Source organism: Oncorhynchus mykiss, chromosome 19, assembly GCF_057628025.1.
Source record: "Oncorhynchus mykiss isolate SJ-2025 chromosome 19, ASM5762802v1, whole genome shotgun sequence".
Lineage (NCBI taxonomy): Eukaryota > Metazoa > Chordata > Actinopteri > Salmoniformes > Salmonidae > Oncorhynchus > Oncorhynchus mykiss.
The window spans coordinates 38622222-38645972 of NC_143040.1; the positions used below are offsets into that span (position 1 = coordinate 38622222).

The window sequence follows — 23751 nt, forward strand, 5'->3', positions numbered from 1 at the left end:
TTCTTTTTAGTGGTTTGTTTCTGTGCTTGCTGTCATGTTTCTTTGAGTGCCCTTCCCCTCTCCTTCACAGCCTCATAAGACCGCATCAACTGGGTAAGAAAGAGTGTGTGCGTGTGTGCTTGCAACAAGATCTCATAGTTTCCCTTCGAAATTCGACGTATTATAGATGAATGTCTATTTGTGACGCATTCATTCTTTGTGGTTTCAGGGTTAATTCTGTGTGGTTACAGGGTTAAAACAGAAACAACTCAAAGGGTTAAGTTTCGGTATTAATTCTGAGTGGAAAAGGTTAGTGATATATGGCCTGGGGAAGGCTTAAAACAAACAAATTAAAAACGACACACTATTACCATCAGGTATCATCAGTATTCCCGCGGCTTGCTAAAGCAGTGGTCTAAGCAGCACGCTCCGGCTCCGAGCATCACGAGTTTACTCCCAGTGTTGGACAATATTTTTTTTATTTTTTAGGTAAACGCAGAGGAAGGCATATCGACTTTCTCAGGACCTTTTCAAACGTCCGAGATCGCAGTGTGTTTCTAGTGATCAATCTTGTGTGTGTGTGTGTGTGTGTGTGTGTGCCCCATGCAAAGCAGTCCTCAACCTGCATCAATAATCCCTATAAATGTAAATGGAGTGCAGTTGTTGATTGAGCCGATGCAGATAGGCAGAAGCATAGAGAGGCAGAGACTGAGAGAGCTATGCAGCACCAGGCTGCATCAACAGTCTAAGCCATAGTGTGTCATGGAAATAATTCTTATGTTCTCCACAGCACTCTCTGTTGGGGAAAGTGTGTACTGTACCCTATGGTTGGTTATTTAGCAACAAAACCGACACGTGTGCAACTATGGGGCAAAACAGACGGCATTGGCTTAGATAGTTTACATATTGTCAACAATGTTTAGTCTCCAAATGTTTATTGAAAATGTAAGTGCACAATGAGTCCTTGTCTCTCAAAATACACTGCTACAGTTGTGGGTTAGCTAGCTAGTGACTTATTTATTAGCATTGACATGACATTAAAAAAAATGTATCTCACCTTTTGTTTAACCAAGTAGGCTAGTTGAGAACAAGTTCTCATTTACAACTGCGACCTGGCAAAACATGGAATAAACATACAGTGGGGCAAAAAAGTATTTAGTCAGCCACCAATTGTACAAGTTCTCCCACTTAAAAAGATGAGAGGCCTGTAATTTTCATCATAAGTACACTTCAACTATGACAGACAAAATGAGAAGAAAATCCAGAAAATCACATTGTAGGATTTTTAATGAATTTATTTGCAAATTATGGTGGAAAATAAGTATTTGGTCACCTACAAACAATCAAGATTTCTGGCTTCACATACTGGAAAAGCCCCTCTGGGGTGGCGAAGGCAATCTTTTGGCGATCCTCCGGAGCCACCGGCACTTGCCAATATCCCTTCGTCAAATCCAGGGTGGTGATAAACTTGGCCTTTCCTAAGCGCTCCAAGAGTTCATCCACGCAGGGCATGAGATACGCATCGAATGTGGAGATGGCATTCACGCCCCTAAAGTCGTTGCAGAGTCTCATACTACCATCGGATTTGGGGACCAGGACTATGGGACTGGACCACTCACTCGTTGATGGCTCGATCACGCCCATCCTCAACATCTCCCTTACCTCTTTCTTAGCGATGACTCGGCGAGCCTCAGGAATCCTGTAAGGGCGGGTATGCACCTTCTTGCCGGGTTCAGTGTGGATATGGTGGAACAGGACATCTGTTTGTCCTGGGAATGGAGAGAATATTCGACCGAAGTTCATAATCAGCTTGTCTAGCGCACCTGTGGTAGAGACTCCTCTTTTCCTTTGCCCTCCAGGGCCATCAAAGCCACCTCCTCCTCTCGTTCATGGTACGTCTTCAACAGGTTTATGTGATAGAGTTGGACCTTCTTCCTCCTGTCAGGTTGCTTGATGAGGTAATTGACCGGTGAGACCCTTTTCATTACCTCATAGGGCCCCCTCCACTGCGCCAGCAAGCGATGTTCGGCCGTGGGCACGAGCACCATCACTTTCTCTCCCACGGTGAAATCACAAGGGGTCGCGGACTTATCATAAGCCCAGCCTTGGGTCCTTTGTGCCTTCTCCATATGCTCCTTGACTGTGGGCCACACTGCTGACAGGCGGTCTCTCATCAGGGTAACGTGTTCTATTGTGGATCGAAAGGGGCATGGTTGGGTCTCCTTGGCTAAGTCGAGGATCCCTCGACAGGGTCTACCATAGAGCAATTCAAACGGAGAGAATCCAGTGGATGCCTGGGGTACTTCTCGCAGGGCAAACATTAAGTGTGGGAGAAGCATGTCCCAGTTTTTCCCGTCTCGGGACACCACTCTTCTCAACATGCTTTTAATCGTTTTGTTCAAGTGTTCACACAACCCGTCTGTTTGAGGGTGGAATATGCTTGTACATATCTGTTGAACCTGATATAACCGACACAAGTCCTTCATCAACCGGGACATGAACGGGGTTCCCTGATCGGTTAAGATCGTCTTGGGGAGGCCCACACGAGAGAACATCAGGAATAACTCCTTGGCAATTCCCTTTGACGACATGTTACGCAGGGGTATGGCCTCCGGGAACTTGGTAGCGTAATCTATAACCACTAGGATGTACTCGTGTCCTCTGGCGGATTTTGGGAGGGGTCCTACGAGGTCCATAGCTATGCGTTTAAAGGGAGTCTCTATGATGGGGAGAGGAATCAAAGGGTTACGTAGGTGTGGCCGTGGAGCTGTACGTTGACATTGATCACACGTCCTACAATACCTGGCCACATCCCGGGTGACCCGGGGCCAATAGAATCTCTGCATGAATCTGTCAATAGTCTTGTCTCGTGCCAGGTGTCCTCCTAGGACGTGGGAATGGGCTAACTGTAGAACGGTATCCCTGTATGGTCTAGGCACCATTAGTAATTCCTGGTCTTCCCCCCTTCGTCGTACGACCCAGTATAAGAACCCCGCCTGATTGCATAGTAAGGAAGAGGGGGCTCACCTGATCCGTCGACATTCCTCCCGTCGATCACCTTCACCTTCCTCATGGCCTCCCTTAGGTCTGGGTATCTATGCTGCGAGGTGCCGAACTGTCCCTTTAATTCCTGGGGCAGGTCGACCTCGGTAGAGGGATGTGGAGGTTGTTCCCCATCCCCATCAGGGGTGACCGTGGAGAATCCCTTCCAGGTTCCCTCCTCGGATGGAGCTTCAAATATATCCCTTAGCGCCTGGTTGCTCCTTCCTTCCTGCGTTGTGTATAACCCTTCACAGGTGTCTTCATCGGTGGTTTCCTGGAATATCTGTCGTAAACGTTGGGTCGCTATTTCTTCCTTTGCTGCAGAGGACGAGGACGCGGCTACGTCTCCTTGTAGGACTACTACCTCGGGCTTGGATTTTCTCTTCTTTCCTGTCCCCCTTCTTCCCGTGCATAACGTCATCTGCTGAAGCTCCTTATATAGGGGACAGTCTCTCCCGATCAATAATGGCACCTTCAGCTGGGGCACTTTCCCTACTGTACACCTTCCTTTTGGAGTGAGAATAGGCAGATTCACAGTGGGGTAATAGTGGGTGTATCCATGGATACAGGATACGGCTACTTTGTCTGGCAGCAGTGTTGCGGAGGTCACCATCCGCTCCTCTACTAACGTAACCATACTTCCAGAGTTGAGAATGGCTACCACATCTTGTCCTTCGACTCGAACCGGAATCTCTGGGGCTATCTCTGCTAACCAACAGTGTTGATCCTGCCCCCTCAAAACGGGATGTGTGGGGGTAGGCAGTGATGACTCCGTGACCATGGGCTCATCCTTGCTAGGACATTGTGGGGCATAATGGTCGGGAGACTGACATTTATAACACCGACCCTGCTGTGTGGTGGCTGACTTCTCCCACCTCCGGGGGGGGCTTTGACGTTTCGGTGGCGGACGCGCCGGGGTGAGTCGTGGTACGGGATTGGAAGCCTCCTTCCGTTCCTCCTTGTCACTTTTTAACAACTCCCCTGTAGACCGATATGTTTCCACCACCTGGGCTATTTTGTCGGCTGACAACGGGTTGGCTTGCCCCACAACCCTTTTTAAGTCACTGGGTAATTCCCTCAATATCTTGTCCACTACGAGTGTCTCTAGCACATGTCCTAGTCCCTTTCCAGGTTCTAGCCACTGTTTTGTCAGTCTTATTAATGCGAAGATCTGGGCACTGTATAAGTCCATTGATGGAACTTTACGGCCGTATCTCTGGCAGTCAGCTAGTGCCGGGACAGGATCTCGGTTTTTAGTCGCCCATAGTCCGCAGCTTCGCGGTAATCCAGGTCAAAATAGGCTTCCTGAGTCACCCCGGTCAAAAGAGGGGCTAATGCGCTCGCCCATTCTGTGGGTGGCCACTCTTCCAAGGTGGCCGTCCTTTCGAGGGTCATGAGGAAGGCCTCAATATCATCCTCCTTGGTGAGATGAGGTAAGATGGTGTGAGCAGCCGCTCTTGGCTTAACTCTAGGTTATTCTCGTCGGCTCAGCTGTTGTTGCAGGAGTTCTATGGTTGTCTGCTGTGCCGTGATCAATTGTTGTAGTAGGGCGTTATCCATCGTTCTTGAATGGTTCCTCTGGGTCTACTGGAAGAATCTTGATTTACTCACTTATCCTTGTGTCACTCGTCCACCTAGTGCCCGCATTCTCCACCAATGTGAGCGGACCAAGTAATTGGGCGTCACTCTAAAGCGGGAAGGTGGAATAAACGAGTCAGGAGTAGCTTTTCTTGTTTGAACACAGTTCTCTATTGAGGGCATTTGGTCAACACAAACACTCCAACATAATCAATGAAAATCTTCCAAGGAAAAACATATATCTTCTCCAGATGAAACAGGAACACAATAGGATTATCTTTAAACTACAACAAAAGTCACAGAATTGTCACCGTCTTAGTGGTTCTTCCTGGATAGCTCCTCTGTCTCGGTGGCCATCTTCCAGAGATAGTTTTCCCCCCACTCGCTGCTGGTTCCATTCTCTCTCTTATAGGGGAAGGAGAATATGTCATTAGTACCGTCAGCTGTGCTTAATTGCCTCTGGTTACCTTGTCTCCCATGCCTTGTTGGGCTACTATCCGTGAGCCCAGCCTGCCCTCTGGTGGTCCTTCCACAGTATATATAAATATTTAAAACATACAATATACTTGCAGTGAAGCCGCTCAACAAATACATCACATTAGTCATCTAACAGACTCAAGGGCATGTCGACAGATCTCCCACAAGGTCAAAAAGGGTACCCGAACCAGCGACCCATCAGCCACCGGCCCATGCTCCCAACCGCCAGGCCACTAGCCTTTCAAGAAAACAGCAATGCAATTACAATAGACATCAAGGACAACAAAAATCATACTGAATATGTGCATGTATGGCACTATTTGTGTGTGTGTGTGTGTGTGTGTGTGTATATATGCATGTGTACAAACACCTGCACGGCACCAGCCTCAGGCCAACCTGGGATTCACTGTAACAACAATGTCCCTCAGTGTCATTCAAAACATTATTTTTGTTATGTTTTTGATTTTTGACTTTTTTTGTTGACTTATCTTTGACTGTTGTTCTATCCCCCACCCAGCAACTCCACTCCCTCTTGTCTCCAATTCCACATCCCAACCCTCAGCTCCCCTCATTCCATCCCACCTATTTCTGCTGGCCACCCTCTTCGGATATTATACACACCATATATCTTTCAACTACACTGGTGTTTAACATACAATTTCAATCTATCTAAGATAAATACTTTTACTTACTGTATTAGTATATTAGTCATTGACTGACCCGGTCTCTCCAGATCTCCCAACAGTACTAATTCTAGGGTCAATTTTAGATCAATGTTATGCATTTTCAACCATTCCTCAACCTGAGACCAGAAACTTGAAGACAATACCAAAATAAATGGTCTGTTGATTCTGTATCCTCACAACAGAATCTGCAGAGCTTCGATGATTGTATTCCCCAAATATTCAACATTTTGTTGGTGGCAAGAATTCTATATAATCATTTTGAATCTTGTGTTTTATTTTATATATCAACTCATAATGTCCACAGTGTACCATGGTACATCAAAAATATTTTCCCAATGATTTTGCAATCTGTATGGCACAGCTGTCAACATCCTGGTACTCAAATGAAACTGCTATACTTTCCTATTTATGCTATTTATATTCCTCCTGTCACGTGGGCTCCCTCTCCGGCTTCTAGGTCACCAGGCTGCTCGTTATGGCGCATACCTGTCACTATCGTTACACGCACCTGCGTGTCATCAGACTCACCTGGACTCCATCACTTCCCTGATTACCTGCCCTATATACAGTGCCTTGCGAAAGTATTCAGCCCCCTTGAACTTTGCGACCTTTTCCCACATTTCAGGCTTCAAACATAAAGATATAAAACTGTATTTTTTTGTGAAGAATCAACAACAAGTGGGACACAATCATGAAGTGGAACGACATTTATTGGATATTTCAAACTTTAACAAATCAAAAAACTGAAAAATTGGGCGTGCAAAATTATTCAGCCCCTTTACTTTCAGTGCAGCAAACTCTCTCCAGAAGTTCAGTGAGGATCTCTGAATGATCCAATGTTGACCTAAATGACTAATGATGATAAATACAATCCACCTGTGTGTAATCAAGTCTCCGTATAAATGCACCTGCACTGTGATAGTCTCAGAGGTCCGTTAAAAGCGCAGAGAGCATCATGAAGAACAAGGAACACACCAGGCAGGTCCGAGATACTGTTGTGAAGAAGTTTAAAGCCGGATTTGGATACAAAAATATTTCCCAAGCTGTAAACATCCCAAGGAGCACTGTGCAAGTGATAATATTGAAATGGAAGGAGTATCAGACCACTGCAAATCTACCAAGACCTGGCCGTCCCTCTAAACTTTCAGCTCATACAAGGAGAAGACTGATCAGAGATGCAGCCAAGAGGCCCATGATCACTCTGGATGAACTGCAGAGATCTACAGCTGAGGTGGGAGACTCTGTCCATAGGACAACAATCAGTCATATATTGCACAAATCTGGCCTTTATGGAAGAGTGGCAAGAAGAAAGCCATTTCTTAAAGATAGCCATAAAAAGTGTTGTTTAAAGTTTGCCACAAGCCACCTGGGAGACACACCAAACATGTGGAAGAAGGTGCTCTGGTCAGATGAAACCAAAATGGAACTTTTTGGCAACAATGCAAAACGTTATGTTTGGCGTAAAAGCAACACAGCTGAACACACCATCCCCACTGTCAAACATGGTGGTGGCAGCATCATGGTTTGGGCCTGCTTTTCTTCAGCAGGGACAGGGAAGATGGTTAAAATTGATGGGAAGATGGATGGAGCCAAATACAGGACCATTCTGGAAGAAAACCTGATGGAGTCTGCAAAAGGGAATGGGAAAAAATGTCAGTCTCTCGATGTGCAAAACTGATAGAGACATACCCCAAGCGACTTACAGCTGTAATCGCAGCAAAAGGTGGCGCTACAAAGTATTAACTTAAGGGGGCTGAATAATTTTGCACGCCCAATTTATCAGTTTTTGATTTGTTAAAAAAGTTTGAAATCTCCAATAAATGTCGTTCCACTTCATGATTGTGTCCCACTTGTTGTTGATTCTTCACAAAAAAATACAGTTTTATATCTTTGTTTGAAGCCTGAAATATGTCAAAAGGTCGCAAAGTTCAAGGGGGCCGAATACTTTCGCAAGGCACTGTATGTCACTCCCTTTGGTTCCTTTCCCAGGCATCATTGTTTCTAGTTCTGTTTCATGTCTGTGTGTTGTTAGTTTCTTGTTTTCTATTATGTTTCGTTTATTTATTAAAACACTCACTCCCTGAACTTGCTTCCTGACTCTCAGTGCACATCTTTACAGAATGACAACGGGAAGCATCAGGGAGTGTTTTTAGTTTTAGTTTTGTTTCGGTGGGAATGACGTCAGGTCCGGGAACCGCTAAAGGCTCTCATGCCTCCGCCGGCTCTCCGGGCTCTCATGCCTCCGCCGGCTCTCCGGGCTCTCATGCCTCCGCCGGCTCTCATGGTCCTCGTGAAAGTAACAAATTGACACGTTTTTATTTTCGTCAAAAACAACTTTATATTGAAGGAGTGCCTTTGATTTGACGGCCTGCATGTGCGCAGTTTGGCGACCGTTTAGACCCGATGACGTGTTTCTACACATGAACTTAACCAACGTCGACGTGACATTGCCTACAAGTGTAATCTGGGATTTCTATTGGAGAAGAAAGGAGGAAGGTACTGTCTTTGCTATAACACCATAAGCATGCATAAAACACGTATATTCATGCAACAGAAATTATTTATACAAAAATTGATTCGAAAACAATGATTTTTATTGTTTAATGTGACTCTAAACTGATATTTTATCCAGCTAGCTAGTTAGTGGGCAAGTTAGCTGGTCATGCTGTTGAATGTATGTTCTGACGTAGCTCCTCGCAGGCTACATTTTCTACTGTGATTGGTCAACAACGACGGCACCGCTTGAAAAAAATAGAGCAAAATCCTTTTCTCCGCCTCGGCTGAGCGGCTTACACAGGCACGCAAGCACCGTTGACTGCTCTGCCTTGGTAACCCCGTCCGTCCGCCGCACACTGTGTCAGCGCAATGAGGAAGACCGAGAGACATACGAGGGAGAGAGAGATCGATATGAACATGACATAGAAGGATATGGTCTCCCTCTCTGAAACTGCCCCTATGATTAGTCTTTCTACCCTAGATATTTACAGTATCAGCGTTGTGCAGCCACAGACCCTGTATGATGTGTGAAGGCGGGGATGAAGCGCTAACCGTCACTACCTCGGCTACACACACATCTGATCCTCTATCACACACTGTCTCAAACAGTGCTACCCACACACACATATCAACCTGCCTTGCCTCAGTTACATAAGCAGCTCCTGTGCTGTGAGCAATTCATGACTGTGTGTGATTAGCTCCGGGGTAATATGTTAACACTCGGGCACAGTCATCGCTCTTTGTCTCTCACAGACGCACACATACACACACACGTACACACATGCTTTGAGCCCTGCAGGCACATGGGCTACAGCACAAACATAGAGCAGAGCTCTCAATGCACAGAAACTCAGCGAGACCGACATGGCAAGAGAGATCCATACAGCTCTCGCTGTGTGTGTCTGAGCGTGCACATTTGTGCGTGTCTGTGCTTGTGTGTAAGCCACTGTTCCATCTAAGCTGCGCCCAGCTCCCCTCGGACTGCCGTGCAGATGAAATATCAGTCAGCACAGAGAAGCACGAGCTTGAACTTCACTCATCTTTCTAGAGTTTTCCCCTTTAGTTAGCACTATCAACGTTTTCAATTTACTGTGGGAATTGTGCTCGAATCAATGCAATATAAGCCACTTTCAATGTAACATAGCGAAACAAAACTAACAATGCAAGACTTATTATGCAAAACGAACTGTGCAATTTACTTGCAGGCAGGTGCATTGGAGTGGAATTCTATTGCATTGACATCCACGACTCAGGCCCGAGCTGCAGTAGGCCTATATGCAAATAGCCATTGCCATATATTTGTCTGTGCCATTCACTTTGAACTGGACTGTGTTTACATCATGAGCGATCCTGAGTAGATGCTCTTGTTTTGAGATCAAAGCGAGAGCTGCATGTAGCCACGTGCACATTTGTTCATATTCTTTGCTAGTTAGCCCAGTTATAGCTCATTTCTAGTTGACAATGGAGGAGTGGTTGCTTCCTATAAGAGGCTAAGAGTTTAGTTTTTTATGTCATAAAGGGCCAGTGTTGTATTGAGGTGGTCTTGAATCAGCAAAGTATCCAATAGGCAGAGGGTAGTATAATTTGTCTGATTCTCTGTAATAAAGGTATGGGAAATATACATATTTTTTCATGTGTTTTCTTGCATCAAACAACACCCAATTTTGAGTCACCTCCTTGTCTGGAGGACAATTGGATAAACAGGTTAATGTCAAGCCCTGCATGCTTTTTTGTTTTTTTCAAAAGTCTCTTGGAATGTAGGCCTACATTGAACACCACACAATTGGCTTCTAAAATGTTATGGGATGCAGTTTTCTCCATTTTGTTTTTTTATGGTAGGCCTGCATTATGATCAAATAGCCACAGAGCCTACTTGGAAACTGTTAAAACTGTAACTAAAGCGGTACAGCCACAGTGAACGCGTGCTGGAAGTTGCACAGAATTTTCACAATGTTCAAGATTGCGCTCAGCAGACCTCAAATTTGCTCAGTGCGGAAAATAATTTGCGGGAACATTGGCGTGAGCATTTGAATTTGTGTTGTGCCAGCGTGTGTGTGTGTGTGTGTGTGCCAGCCAGCCAGCCAGCCAGCCAGCTGGTCCATTCGAGGGGAATAGTTTTCAGTTTCTCATGGGATACAGCCTACTGTATACAGGGAGAAGGGACTCCATCTGTCATTGGATTCTCTCCGTATCGCTCTCTCTTTCTGAAAATCTCTGTAAATCCGGTGTTTATAATATATAACTCAGTCTGGACCAGGTTTCAGCTGCTGCGCACCACTGACATCCTTCCTCCCTGTACAAGCACCACCTGGACTGGACACGGCTAGACAAACGTATCTTTTTTGAGAAGATCAGGGAGTTTTGCGACGGAGAGACCATGGACATCACATGCCCTGCACCAAAGTCAAGGGCAGCGCAAAGACAGGCTCTCCGAATATAGATTCCCTTGCTCATGTGGGGTGCGTACGGACCAGTGCATCACTGGGGGCTAGTTCCTAGTCATCTGGTCTATCTGCAGTGCCTCTATGGACATTCACATGACTCTCTCCTAACACACACACGCCATACGTTGCTGCTAGTATTTTATTCTGCTGCTCAGTCACTTTACCCCAGATTGTATGCATACAGCGCATTCAGAAATTATTCAGAACCCTGGACTTTTTCCACATTTTGTTACGTTATAGCCTTATTCTAAAATTGAATAAATTGTTTTCCCCCTCAACAATCTACACACAATACCCCATAATAACAAAGCAAAAACAGGTTTTTATAAATGTTTGCAAAAAAAAAAAATGGGAAAATTACATTTACATATGTTTTCTGACCTTTGATGATTACAGCCTCAAGTCATCTTGGGTATGACGCTACAAGCTATGCACACCTGTATTTGGGGAGTTTCTCCCATTCTTCTCTGCATATCCTCTCAAGCTCTGTCAGGTGGGATGGGGAGCGTCAGTTCTGTCCAGAGATGTTGGATCGGGTTCAAGTGAGTGGCTGGGCCACTCAAGAACATTCAGAGACTTGTCTGAAGAACATTCAGAAACCACTCCTGCATTGTCTTAGCTGTGTGCTTAGGTTCGTTGTCCTGTTGGAAGGTGAACCTTCACCCCAGTCTGAGGTCCTGAGCACTCTGGACCAGGTTTTCATCAAGGATCTCTCTGTATTGCTCCGTTCCTCTTTCCCTTGATCCTGACTAGTCTCCCAGTCCCTGCTGCTGAAAAACATCCCCACAGCATGATACTGCCACCACCGTGCTTCACCATAGGGATGGTGCCAGGTTTCCTCCAGATGTGACGTTTGGGATTCAGGCCAAATAGTTCAATCTTGGTGTCATCAGACCAGAGAATCATGCTCTGAGAGTACTTTATGTGCCAAGCGGGCTGTCATGTGCCTTTTACTGAGGAGTGGCTTCCGTCTGACCACTCTACCATAAAGGCCTGATTGGTGGAGTGCTGCAGAGATGGTTGTTCTTCTGGAAGGTTCTCCCATCTCCACAGTGGAGCTCTGCCAGAAATGACCATTGTATACTTGTCACCTCCCTGACCAAGGCCCTTCTCCCCTGATTGGCTGGGTGGGCCTGCTCTAGGAAGAGTCTTGGTTGTTCCAAACTTCTTCCATTTAAGAATGATGGAGGCCACTGTGTTCTTGGGGACCTTCAATGCTGCAGTAATCCTGTCTCCTGAGCTCTACGGACAATTCCTTCGACCTCTTGGCTTGGTTTTTGCTCTGACATGCACTGTCAACTGTGGGACCGTGTGTGTGTGTGTGTCTTTCCAAATCATGTCTAATCAATTGAATTTACCTCAGGTAGACTCAAATTAAGTTGTTGAAACATCTCAAGGATGATCAATGGAAACCTGAGCTCAGTTTCGAGTCTCATAGCAAAGTGTCTGAATACTTAGAAAAACATTTTTAACCTTTTTTTCAGAAATAGCAATAAAATGTATCACTTACCTTTGACGATCTTCATATGATTGCACTCCCAAGACTCCATGTTACACAATAAGTGTTTTGTTTTGTTCGATAAAGTGCCTCTTTATATTCAAAAACCTCTGTTTTGTTGGTGCGTTTTGTTCAGTAACCCAATGGAACAAAGCGTGGTCACAACAGACTGATGAAAAAGTACCATAAAAGTTTGTAGAAACATGTCAAACGATATTTATAATCAATCCTGAGGTTGTTTTGTCATAAATAATCAATCGTATTTCAACTGGACAAAAGCTTATTCAATAGAAAATAAAAACAAGAAATATGCGCTCCCGGTCACACGCTGGACTCATGTCTGGAAATTTCCCCTGTCCACTCGTTGAACGTGGTGTTTCTCCCTCATTTTTCAGAGTAAAAGCCTGAAACAATGAGTAGCAGGGAGTTTACTTTGGGCACGCTTTTCATCCAAAATTCCGAATGCTGCTCCCTACCCTAGTGAGGTTAAGAACAAATTCTTATTTACAATGAAGGCCTACCGGGGAACAGTGGGTTAACTGCATTGTTCAGGGACAGAATGACAGATTTTTACCTTGTCGCTCGGGGATTCGATCCAGCAATCTTTTGCTTACTGGCTCAACGTTCTAACCACTAGGCTACCTGCCACCCCATACTTATGTAAACAAGGTATTTCTGTTTTTTATTTTTAATACATTCGCAAACATTTCTAAAAACCTGTTTTCGCTTTGTCATTATGGGGTGTTGTGTGTAGATTAATGAGGACATTTTCTTTAATCCATTTTAGAATAGTGCTTTAACTTCTCTAGGGTAGGGGGCAGCAAAATGTGAAAAAAAGTCAAGGGGTCTGAATACCTTCCAAATGCACTGTAACTACCGTATCTATCACCAGTATCACTGATATCGTTATTGATATTGTTCTTGTTCATACTGTATATTATTTTGTTCTTTCTCTATTGGCATTGACATTTTTTTTTTTAAATAGAGAGATTTTTTTTGACTCTTGATATTGCTACTATGCAAGTTAAAGATTCACTGTACCGTTTACAACTTCTGTATCCTGTGCATGTGAAAAATAAACTTTTGATTTAGTTTGATATAGTGTGTGTTTACCAGAGACAGTAATTTGAAGAACAACAACCTGCACTTAAGTCAGAATAGGATATAGGCCAAAGACTAGATAAAGTGTACTTACTCACTCTGTTTAACACATAGCCTCATGTGAATCCTTAAAGAGATGGGGTTAAGGCTTAAGAGGGTGTGAACTATGCTGAATGGGTGTAGACAAAGAACAGCTCTGCAGTAGGTGTACCAAAACATTCAAGGGCTATTTTCTAATAAAAATGGGGCTACAAGTTCATTAACTTTCAAAGCACAATTACTTTCCCATTTGTTCAACTGCCATTAATACTAAACCATTTTCTAGTTCTGAGTCTCTACTTTTATCCAATGTAAAAAAAAAACACACACTTTCAAATGTTGCTACACAAGACCGAATCGAGGCGGTGAGTCACATATATGGCCATGGTCTCTCTTTCTCTCTCTGTCACTCCTCCTTTCCACTCCCCATGCTCTCGCTGTTGTCTCTCTTTAAAGCAGTGCATTGTAAAGGACAGTTGTGTGTGTGTGTGTGTTTCTGCTCTCCTAGTCTGTACTACTGTCTAACCTACTTAAGATCCTTTCATTCTGCCCTGACCAACAGAGGATGGGTTGCAGGCATTACACATCAGTACTGACATGCACAAGAGGACACAAGACAACACACACACATGCCAGCATACAGCTGCTACAGCCACGTCCAGAATTAGCTCCAAGCTCCTGATGTTCGCTCATCTTCCTCCTCTATCTTTCTCTCTCTCTGTCTCTCTTGTTCTCTGCTCTTTTCTCTCTCGCCTGCTTTCTCACTGCTCACTCTCTTTCTCTCTCTCATTTTCTCTATCTCACTGTCTTTTCTCCACGTTCCCTCACTCCCCCTCTTTCTCCCTGTCCTACAGTCTCTCTCTCTCTCTCTCTCTCTCTCTCTCTCTCTCTCTCTCTCTCTCTCTCTCTCTCTCTCACTTCGCCTGCTGTGTTCTCCCTGCCTTCTCTGCTGCCTCATCTCTCTCACTCTCACTCCCTTCCTCTCTGAGCCTGTGTGGGGTGGGTGTGTGTGTGTGTGCCAGTGAGCGCGTGGGAGACTACATCTTCTTAGTCAGAAGCAGGATAAAGCATGGTAAGCAGCCTGTCTCTTCTCTCCTGACTGACTGACTGACTTGGGTTTTGTGCTTTGGTGGCTCTTTCTGCATGTGTTGAAGGGTTATTGTTTTTGAAGGGATGGGGAGATTGTGTCTCTTTTGTGAGTAGTTGGTGTATTACGTGTGTGTTGGTTTGTGTTTTGACTGTAACAAAAAAAGTGTACTATAGCTCAATTTGTACTATACTGTTGTCAATTAGCTAGCTACCACTCTCATCTTCATATTTTTTATTTATTTGGATCCCCGTTAGCTGTTGCTGATGCAGCACCTACTCTTCCTGGGGTATACTAACACACAGTAGCATTGCTTATCTAGGCTTGCTGAAACCTGTAGCTGGCTATCTCACCAATGGTCTATTTTTAAATGTTTTAGGTCATCTTTATTCTGACAGGGAGTCATGCTGAGACAAAGGTCTCTTTTACAGATGAGCCCTGTATCGAACATACACATCAATATACACGCCAATACACTAAACGCAAATCACAATCATATAGAACAAACACATTTCTCTGCGAAAAAGGTCCGAGTGAGTTTTGAAATCCGAATAGAAGGCATGCCATTCTCTCCGTAGGGAAGAAAACTGGACTAGTAGTACTGCATTAGATAAAGTGGTTCTAGATGACATGGTCTCAGATGTTGGCCTCGGGTGATAATGCTGTCTTGCTGCTGTACCTAGATGTGGTATTGGCAGAAAGCCAGGACTTGGATGTTAGTGTGCTGTAGCTTCATCCAGATCTATTGACTCATTTTCTCTGGGTCTGTAGCAGCTTTGTACTGGCATCATGAAATCAATATTAGTTAGAGATGGCTATTGTGCAAGGTTGTTTACTAGTCAGAGCAACACAAGGTTCTCCCTCTCTGTCTCTCTGTCTCTCTCTCTGTGTGTGACGGTTGTAGTGCTTCTGGTCACCATAGTAGTTTCCTGCAACATGGAGCGAGAGTTAGACAGAATCGCCCACATTCAGCGCAGCAGAACTCAAGGACTGTTTCATAATGTTTATAATTCACTGTCAGTCCAGTTACAGTGATATGGGGTTGTTTGGCTCTAGTCAACTCCACAGGACGGGGGTGTGTATGTGGGTCCTTCTACCCTCTTCCTGGGGTGAGGCCGGGGTGAGGAGGGGTTCTGCATGCCTCCAGAGTGGTGCCCTCTGGGGATGAGTACGGGCTGCTGGCTCTTGGCCTGAGCTGTACACATGGATAAAGAACAAGCGTAAACCGATTATGAGTGAGGCACAGCATTCAGGACAAATCAGGTGGGAGAGACAGAGAGAGAGAGAGAGAGAGAGAGAGAGAGAGAGAGAGAGAGATGGAGGGTGATAAGAGAGGGAGAACAAACATTACGGTAGAAAATATGAAGAGGGAGAGTGGCAGGAACAGGAGCTTCTGTTTTTACCCAGAGGCCTTGCACTTCCGTCTGGATGCAGCGCGTGTGTGTGCGGTGAAGTGTTTTGTGTGTGTGCCAACCTAATCTAGCTATAGAGTGGGCGATGCCACGCCACAGATAGGTTGGCTATGCTTTCCGCTACTACACACTTGGCTATGTCGAACAACATCGTCAGCCCTGGATGGGCTCGAGAGAGAAAGCTATAATCACCTTGGTTCTATCCAGGGATCACACTGCTAAGCTTAAGGATACACACACACACACACACCTGGCGACTGTCCAGACGTGAGTTTCAGCACTGCAGGTAAATAAGGCTAACTGTGGGAGAATATCTATTTCCCCGAGCCTTTTTCCCCCTCGTGTTGACAGAACCATGTCATCATTTCACACAACAGTCATGTTACTAATGATACTGAACAAAAATATAAATGCAACATGCGATAATTTTAGACTTTACGGAGTTTTCAGGAAGTCAGTCAATTTCTATCAATTGATGAGGCCCTAATCTATGGATGTCACATGACTGGGAATACAGCTAGCATCTGTAGGCCACAGATACCTTAAAAAACAGGTAAGGGCGGGGATCAGAAAACCTGTCAGTATTTGCCTCATGCAGCACGACACATCTCCTTCACATAGAGCTGATCAGGCTGTTGATTGTGGCTTGTGGAATGTTGTCCCACTCCTCTTCAATGGTCGTGCGAAGTTGCTGGATATTGGCGGAAACTGGAACGCTGTCATACATGGCGGTCCAGAGCATCCCAAACATGCTCAATGTCCGGTGAGTATGCACGCCATGGACGAACTGGGACATTTCCAGGAATTGTGTACAGATCCTTGCGACATGGGGCTGTGCATTATTATGCTGAAACATGAGGAGATGGCGGCGGATAAATGGCACGACAATGGGCCTCAGGATCTCGTCACGGATTCTCTGTGCATTCAAATTGCAATTGTGTTCGTTGCCTGTACCTTATGCTTGCCCATATCATAACCCCACCGCCACCATGATGCACTCTGTTCACAACGTTGACATCAACAAACTGCTCGCCCACACATCCTGCAGGTGAAGAACCCGGATGTAGAGGTTCTGGGCTGGCGTGGTTACACGTGGTCTGCGGTTGTGAGGCTGGTTGGACGTACTGGAGGCGGCTTATGGTAGAGACATTAACATTAAATTATCTGGCAACAGCTCTGGTGGACATTCCTGCAGTCATCATGCCAATTGCAAGCTCCCTCAACTTGACACATCTGTGGCATTGTGCTGTGTGACAAAACTGCACATTTTAGAGTGGCCTTTTGTTATCCCCGGCACAAGGTGCACCTGTGTAATGATCATGTTGTTTAATCAGAGGCTTGATATGCCACACCTGTCAGATGGATGGATTATCTTGGCAAAGGAGAAATGCTCACGAACAGGGATGTAAACACATTTGTGCACAACATTTTAGAGAAATAATATTTTTGTGCGTATGGAACATTTCTGTGATCTTTGATGCGGCTTTTATATGTTTGTTCAGTCTATCATTGGTGTGTGTGTTTTGAAACTCTGAACCATCAGTATTGAGCAGCAGTCCCATGATACTCCCACTTGTCTCTGTAATAAATGTCCATTGGTTTGTCCTTGCACCCCACGCCCCCCTGTAATACACACACACACACACCCTTTAGACGTTGATTGATGATTGGAGCAGGAGTCTGAGGTCAGCTCAAGGAGAACCACAGGGACCCTATGGTTGATATAGAGATGCGCACGCACGTCACCGGGTCCGACAGATTAGTAACACGAGGTGAAAAGGTGCATGTAGCCACCTGACTCATACGTGAACAAACTGGCAAAACTAAAGCCTAACCCAAGCGACGTGTGTGATACCACCTTCCCTTTTTAAAAGTGTGATTCCCTGTGTGTGAGGTGGTTAGGTAGGTAGCCTAGTCGGGCCATTAACCCGAAAGGTTGCTTGTTTGAATTCCCAGAGGCCACAAGGGGAAAAATCGGTCTGTCTGCCCTTGAGGAAGGCACTTAACCCTAATTGCTCCAGGGTGGCCATCAATAATGTCTGATCCCCGGCCGTGACCCCACTCTCCAATGGTGTCTCGGGGAGTTGGGATATGCCCCCCCCCCCAAAAAAAACAGATTTCACACCTCATACTCGTACAGTTTACCCACTTCTACATGCACTGAAACAGGACCAATATATGCTCCCCTTATTTGACCTTTTTTTTTGTGTGTGTGTGACCCCATCCCATCCACTATACTGTTTTAGCACCAGTCTCATCCTCTATTACGAAGCCAATCCTTTTCTGCAGTTGTTCCTTTAGCAGCCCATTTGATTTGCCAGTGTGACACAACTCTCGTTGTAGTTTTCACATGTAATAAAAGCAAATCTTTGTTGCTGAGCTGGGTTTTGCTTTCTGTTGCAGCACCGTGATGGTTTATCGTAGTATCATTCCAGGCGTCTTTGGATTGAATATCGAACTTAACACTGTGAGGATAGGTCTCTGTCTTGTATGTACAGTAGCGTAGGGGTGCGTAACCATAGGACAACACTCCTGTTTGACTGTCAACATTAACTAGGCCTCTTCCTGCCTTGTATTTGTATCCAGGGCCAGTGTGAGATGCAACTGTTGTCCACCACCCCAGTATGGACGCTGTTTTGTCTGTCCTCCCTCTCCTGCCTCGCCCTGCCTGCGGCTGCCACTGGCTGTTGTGTGTTAAATCTGTTCTCTTCTCCCTCCTTTCCCCTCTTCCCCTATCTCTCTCACCTCTCCCCCCCCCCCCCTTCTCTCCCTCTCACCCTATCGCTCTCTTCCACGGTACCGTCCCTAGGCCCGGCTCCCCTCCTGCTCATCCACTTATAGTGTCTCTGAGGTACCTCAGCATGTGTCAATCTTCCTGCGTCGCCATGGCAACCGCCCCATCCACCACCCCACCCTCATTTCTATCTCCCATCCTCCGTAGGATACCCTCTTTCCTGCCCTTTTCGAGACCCTTCCACCATCCTTTCCTCCTCCTGTTGTCCCCTCCCTATGTCCTTCCACCTTCCTCACCCCTCCTCTCCCCTTACTGTAATCCCCCCCAACCTCTCAAACAGGCATGCATCTCACTGATGACCCAAGAGTTTATACATCTGGAGACACTCTATATAAGGTTTTAAAAGTATTATTTTGTTGTAGGCTATTTCTTGAGTTTTTAAGTTTACCGGCTAAGTGTTCTTGTTTGACTCATGTTTTATTTTTCAACCCTTTTTTTATTATTGTAGAACGTCATTATTCATCATTTTTCTATATCTTTTTGTTTTATCCTTCCCTTGTTCCAAAGCCCCTCAATATCGTGCAAACTGATGACCTCCTGCGCTGACCTGGAGTATCTGTCACACACACACACACACACACACACACACACACACACACACACACACACACACACTTGGCTGCGGCAAACACACACACACAGTCACACACATACACACTCGGCTGCGGCACACACACACACACAGTCACACACGTACACACTGGGCTGCAACACACACACACACACAGTCATGAACACACCCACTGGGCTGCGACACACACACAGTCATGCACACACACACTGGGCTGCAACACACACACAGTGTAGCTGTAGGGGAGACAGAGTCAATCTCTGAACTCTCGCTTCTCTTCATTATAAACCCTCTCTGTCTGCCTCCCAAATGGCACCCTATTTTCTTTATAGTGCATTACTTTTCACCATTGCCCATAGGGCTCTGGTCAGAAGTAGTGCACTATAAAGGGAATAGGGTGCCATTTGCGAGGCAGCCTCACTCTTTTGTTCCTTAGGCTTCAAATCGAATCCACTCTTAGATGGATAATTTTAAAAATACCCTTGTGTCCTAATCATCACACTTCCTATAGAACCATGGGATGAGCAACCGTGTTTTTTTTTGCTTTGTGATCATTAAGACACCGCAACGTTTTCAGACTGAGTCGATGATAGTTAACGTATAAATGGTAGATTCATATTCATACGGTTCAGGGCGGTTTTTAAAAACTTTTTTCATGTTTGATTTGTCTTTGTTTGTTTACATAATTGTTAGTCATTGCAGTCAGTCATTACCTGTGTAGTCTCTTTCTATCTCTCATCTCTCATCTCAGTCTCAGCAGGTGTGCTTGCTTTGTAGTGGGTTTGACGGGTGGGAATTGGAGTTGTGTGTGTGTTATGTTATGTGTGTGTTTGGCATGGTTGTCCGTGGAATGTGTGTGGACCAAGTGTGTGACTGTCCTGTGGCTTTCTCCAGGCCGCACGGAGAGAGTTCAGGGCTCACCTGGATGAGGTCACCACGCTCCAGTCTAGGTACTCTACCTTGGACCAGGTAAATGGTTACACGCACGCACGCACACACACGCCACTCTCAGGGCCATCAGAAAGGCCTCCTGTCGTCTCAGGTCTGTGACAGGCTCCCTTTATCACTAGAGGGCATTCAGCAGTATTGCCATCCTGACCCACAGGCTATGATTGATCCATCTGATTGGGTAATCACCTAGTAAGGGGTTTTTCAATTGCGCTCTCATGTCTTTCTTTTAGTCCCCAGTAATCAGTCCTCATTGGCATTCATCAACATGTTAACTCATCTGTTTCTGCTTCACATCTCATCTTGATGACATACTGTGAACGTGGACATTGTGTGTGTGTGTGTGTGTGTGTGTGTGTGTGTGCTGTCCCTGTGTCCGTTTCTCAGTGTCTTTTGGAGCATCTGGCAAAAAACAATCATATTTCCTTCCCGTTCATCCATTTCTTCACTCTGCCATTTATTCATTCAATGATTCACCCGATCCTTCCCTTCTCTGTTCGCCTCGCTGTTTCATCCATGACGTCTGGTACGGTCATAATGAGCAGCGGAAGAAAGATGGAAGAGAAGAGAGAAGAGAAAGGGAGGGAGAGACCCAGTGCTGGCAGATGGATAGCATCAGCGACCACACAGTGAAGCGAGTGACTGTGTTCCCTCCACTTGGCATGTTCCTGTGAGACCGTTGTCATGGTAAAGGCAGACGAGCCTGCCTGAACATAAGGCAGCTGCCTGCCTACGTATCTGCTCAGTGGAGTGTGTGTGTGTGTGTGTGTGTGTCTAGCATCTCCCTAGAGACCGTCTCCTTTCAGATATTTTCCCTCCAGTCTTGTTGTGTCCCAGCTATTGTGATGACTTCTCATCCTTCTGTGTAGTCGCTGTTTTGTCTAATGCAGTGTTGTTGTTGTTGTTTAGGTTGAGCGCTTAAGGGGAGCTGAGCTCCTGCCTTATATATTATTTATGTAGTCTAACTCGTTGATCTCCAGCCCTCGGCGGGTTGATCCATAGTGTTACACAGGGCCAATGTTGACAGAATCCTCCGTATCCCATTTCCCCGACCTTCACCTCATCTCACCGCTAGCCTTTGTTTTGTTGCCTGCGTGGCCATTATTTCGCTTCCACTTATGGTACTAAGATGGGTGTACTGTACAGACCTGTTTTAACAGGTGGTTCTACTAAATCTACCCTCCACCACCACCGCCCCCACCAGTACCCGGGTCAGTACGGCTCAGTGTCTTACTGTGCATCTGTGTTGAGACGTGTTACTTTCAGTAACGCTGTGTTGCACCTGCTCAGTCATCCTTCCTCGCCCTGAGCACACATCGTTCTGTGTTCTCTCATTCTTTTTATCACTTCATCCCCTCCCTCACTTTTACCTTCAGGTACAGCTGTTCACGTCTCAACTCCAGAACTTGACGACCTCTAGTTGGGTTACAGATCAGTTTATTCCGACTGTCTGTTGTTTCATTCAACCCTGGCGGGTTACCTAACCTTACACTGCTGATGACTTGTAGCTACTGTTTCCCAGCGTTCCTCTGCTCTGTCTGTTGTAAAACTCTTGTCTCTGTCATGCCCTGTCCATATGCTACTGTACTGTAGCTCCACTCTAGGTTGGAGGGGCTCAACGAGGACCACAGAGGCCATAGCAGAACCTACGACTCGCGAGTAACTACCCCCCCCCCCTCTGTTGTTCTCTCTGTTTCTCTCTCCTTTCTATCACTCACTCTTTCCTCAGTAGCAATCTATTTATTATTCTAACATACATTCTCTCCTGTTTTGAGTAGCTGTATCGTGTGGTGGTGGAATCTATGGATTATAAGTTCCGTTCAATAGTCTTTTTCTCTCTGCTCATCCTCTGTTCTTGTCTCCATTAAGATGCCACGTATTTCTGCTCTCGCTTTCGTTCGTGTGGGCTGTAGGACCATGCTGTGCCTCCTCACTCTCATCCCTTCCTACTCTCTCTCGCTCTCTCTGCTCTCCCCGTCAGTGTTTTTGACTGCATCGGTGTGTCATCAGTAGTGCTGGTCTTTTTTTGAGTTGTGGTTGGTTGGTTGATTTTAATCTTGGTCGTACTGTGTGTACTGTGGTAGAGAGGGTCTCCGTCTGTTCCACCAGACCTTAGCTTGCTCATGTGTCACTCTCCTTTAAGGCCAGGGGCATTGGGTCTCAGAGGTTCCAGGTAGGGGTTATATACGTACTGCAGACAGTATTTTATATATATATCTCTCTATAGATTAGAGGTCCACCGATTATGATTTTTCGATACCGATTATTGGAGAACCAAAAAAGCCGATACCGATTAATTGGCCGATTTTATATATATATATATATATGTGCCTTGCGAAAGTATTCGGCCCCCTTGAACTTTGCAACTTTTTGCCACATTTCAGGCTTCAAACATAAAGATATAAAACTGTATTTTTTTGTGAAGAATCAACAACAAGTGGGACACAATCATGAAGTGGAACGACATTTATTGGATATTTCAAACTTTTTTAACAAATCAAAAACTGAAAAATTGGGCGTGCAAAATTATTCAGCCCCTTTACTTTCAGTGCAGCAAACTCTCTCCAGAAGTTCAGTGAGGATCTCTGAATGATCCAATGTTGACCTAAATGACTAATGATGATAAATACAATCCACCTGTGTGTAATCAAGTCTCCGTATAAATGCACCTGCACTGTGATAGTCTCAGAGGTCCGTTAAAAGCGCAGAGAGCATCATGAAAAACAAGGAACACACCAGGCAGGTCCGAGATACTGTTGTGAAGAAGTTTAAAGCCGGATTTGGATACAAAAAGATTTCCCAAGCTTTAAACATCCCAAGGAGCACTGTGCAAGCGATAATATTGAAATGGAAGGAGTATCAGACCACTGCAAATCTACCAAGAGCTGGCCGTCCCTCTAAACTTTCAGCTCATACAAGGAGAAGACTGATCAGAGATGCAGCCAAGAGGCCCATGATCACTCTGGATGAACTGCAGAGATCTACAGCTGAGGTGGGAGACTCTGTCCATAGAACAACAATCAGTCGTATATTGCACAAATCTGGCCTTTATGGAAGAGTGGCAAGAAGAAAGCCATTTCTTAAAGATATCCATAAAAAGTGTCGTTTAAAGTTTGCCACAAGCCACCTGGGAGACACACCAAACATGTGGAAGAAGGTGCTCTGGTCAGATGAAACCAAAATTGAACTTTTTGGCAACAATGCAAAACGTTATGTTTGGCGTAAAAGCAACACAGCTGAACACACCATCCCCACTGTCAAACATGGTGGTGGCAGCATCATGGTTTGGGCCTGCTTTTCTTCAGCAGGGACAGGGAAGATGGTTAAAATTGATGGGAAGATGGATGGAGCCAAATACAGGACCATTCTGGAAGAAAACCTGATGGAGTCTGCAAAAGACCTGAGACTGGGACGGAGATTTGTCTTCCAACAAGACAATGATCCAAAACATAAAGCAAAATCTACAATGGAGTGGTTCAAAAATAAACATATCCAGGTGTTAGAATGGCCAAGTCAAAGTCCAGACCTGAATCCAATCGAGAATCTGTGGAAAGAACTGAAAACTGCTGTTCACAAATGCTCTCCATCCAACCTCACTG

At 45.4% G+C, this 23751-nt stretch overlaps 1 protein-coding gene across 50 annotated transcripts in view; it reads left to right on the forward strand.

Annotated features, from left to right (window-relative positions):
• LOC110497637 (gephyrin) overlaps positions 1–23751 on the forward strand; it is a 117964-nt gene that overhangs the window by 75721 nt on the left and 18492 nt on the right. For 12 of the 50 annotated variants that reach the window (XM_090210951.1, XM_036954628.2, XM_090210949.1 and 9 more), the window contains 3 exons: positions 18649–18690; positions 20099–20173; positions 21746–21811. The exons of 17 other annotated variants lie outside the window; for them this stretch is intronic. In XM_090210951.1, coding sequence (XP_090067077.1) covers positions 18649–18690; positions 20099–20173; positions 21746–21811 — 183 coding nt within the window. The remainder of the gene's footprint in view (positions 1–18648; positions 18691–20098; positions 20174–21745; positions 21812–23751) is intronic. 21 more of the 50 variants (XM_036954620.2, XM_090210961.1, XM_090210957.1 and 18 more) reach the window with 3 other exon arrangements.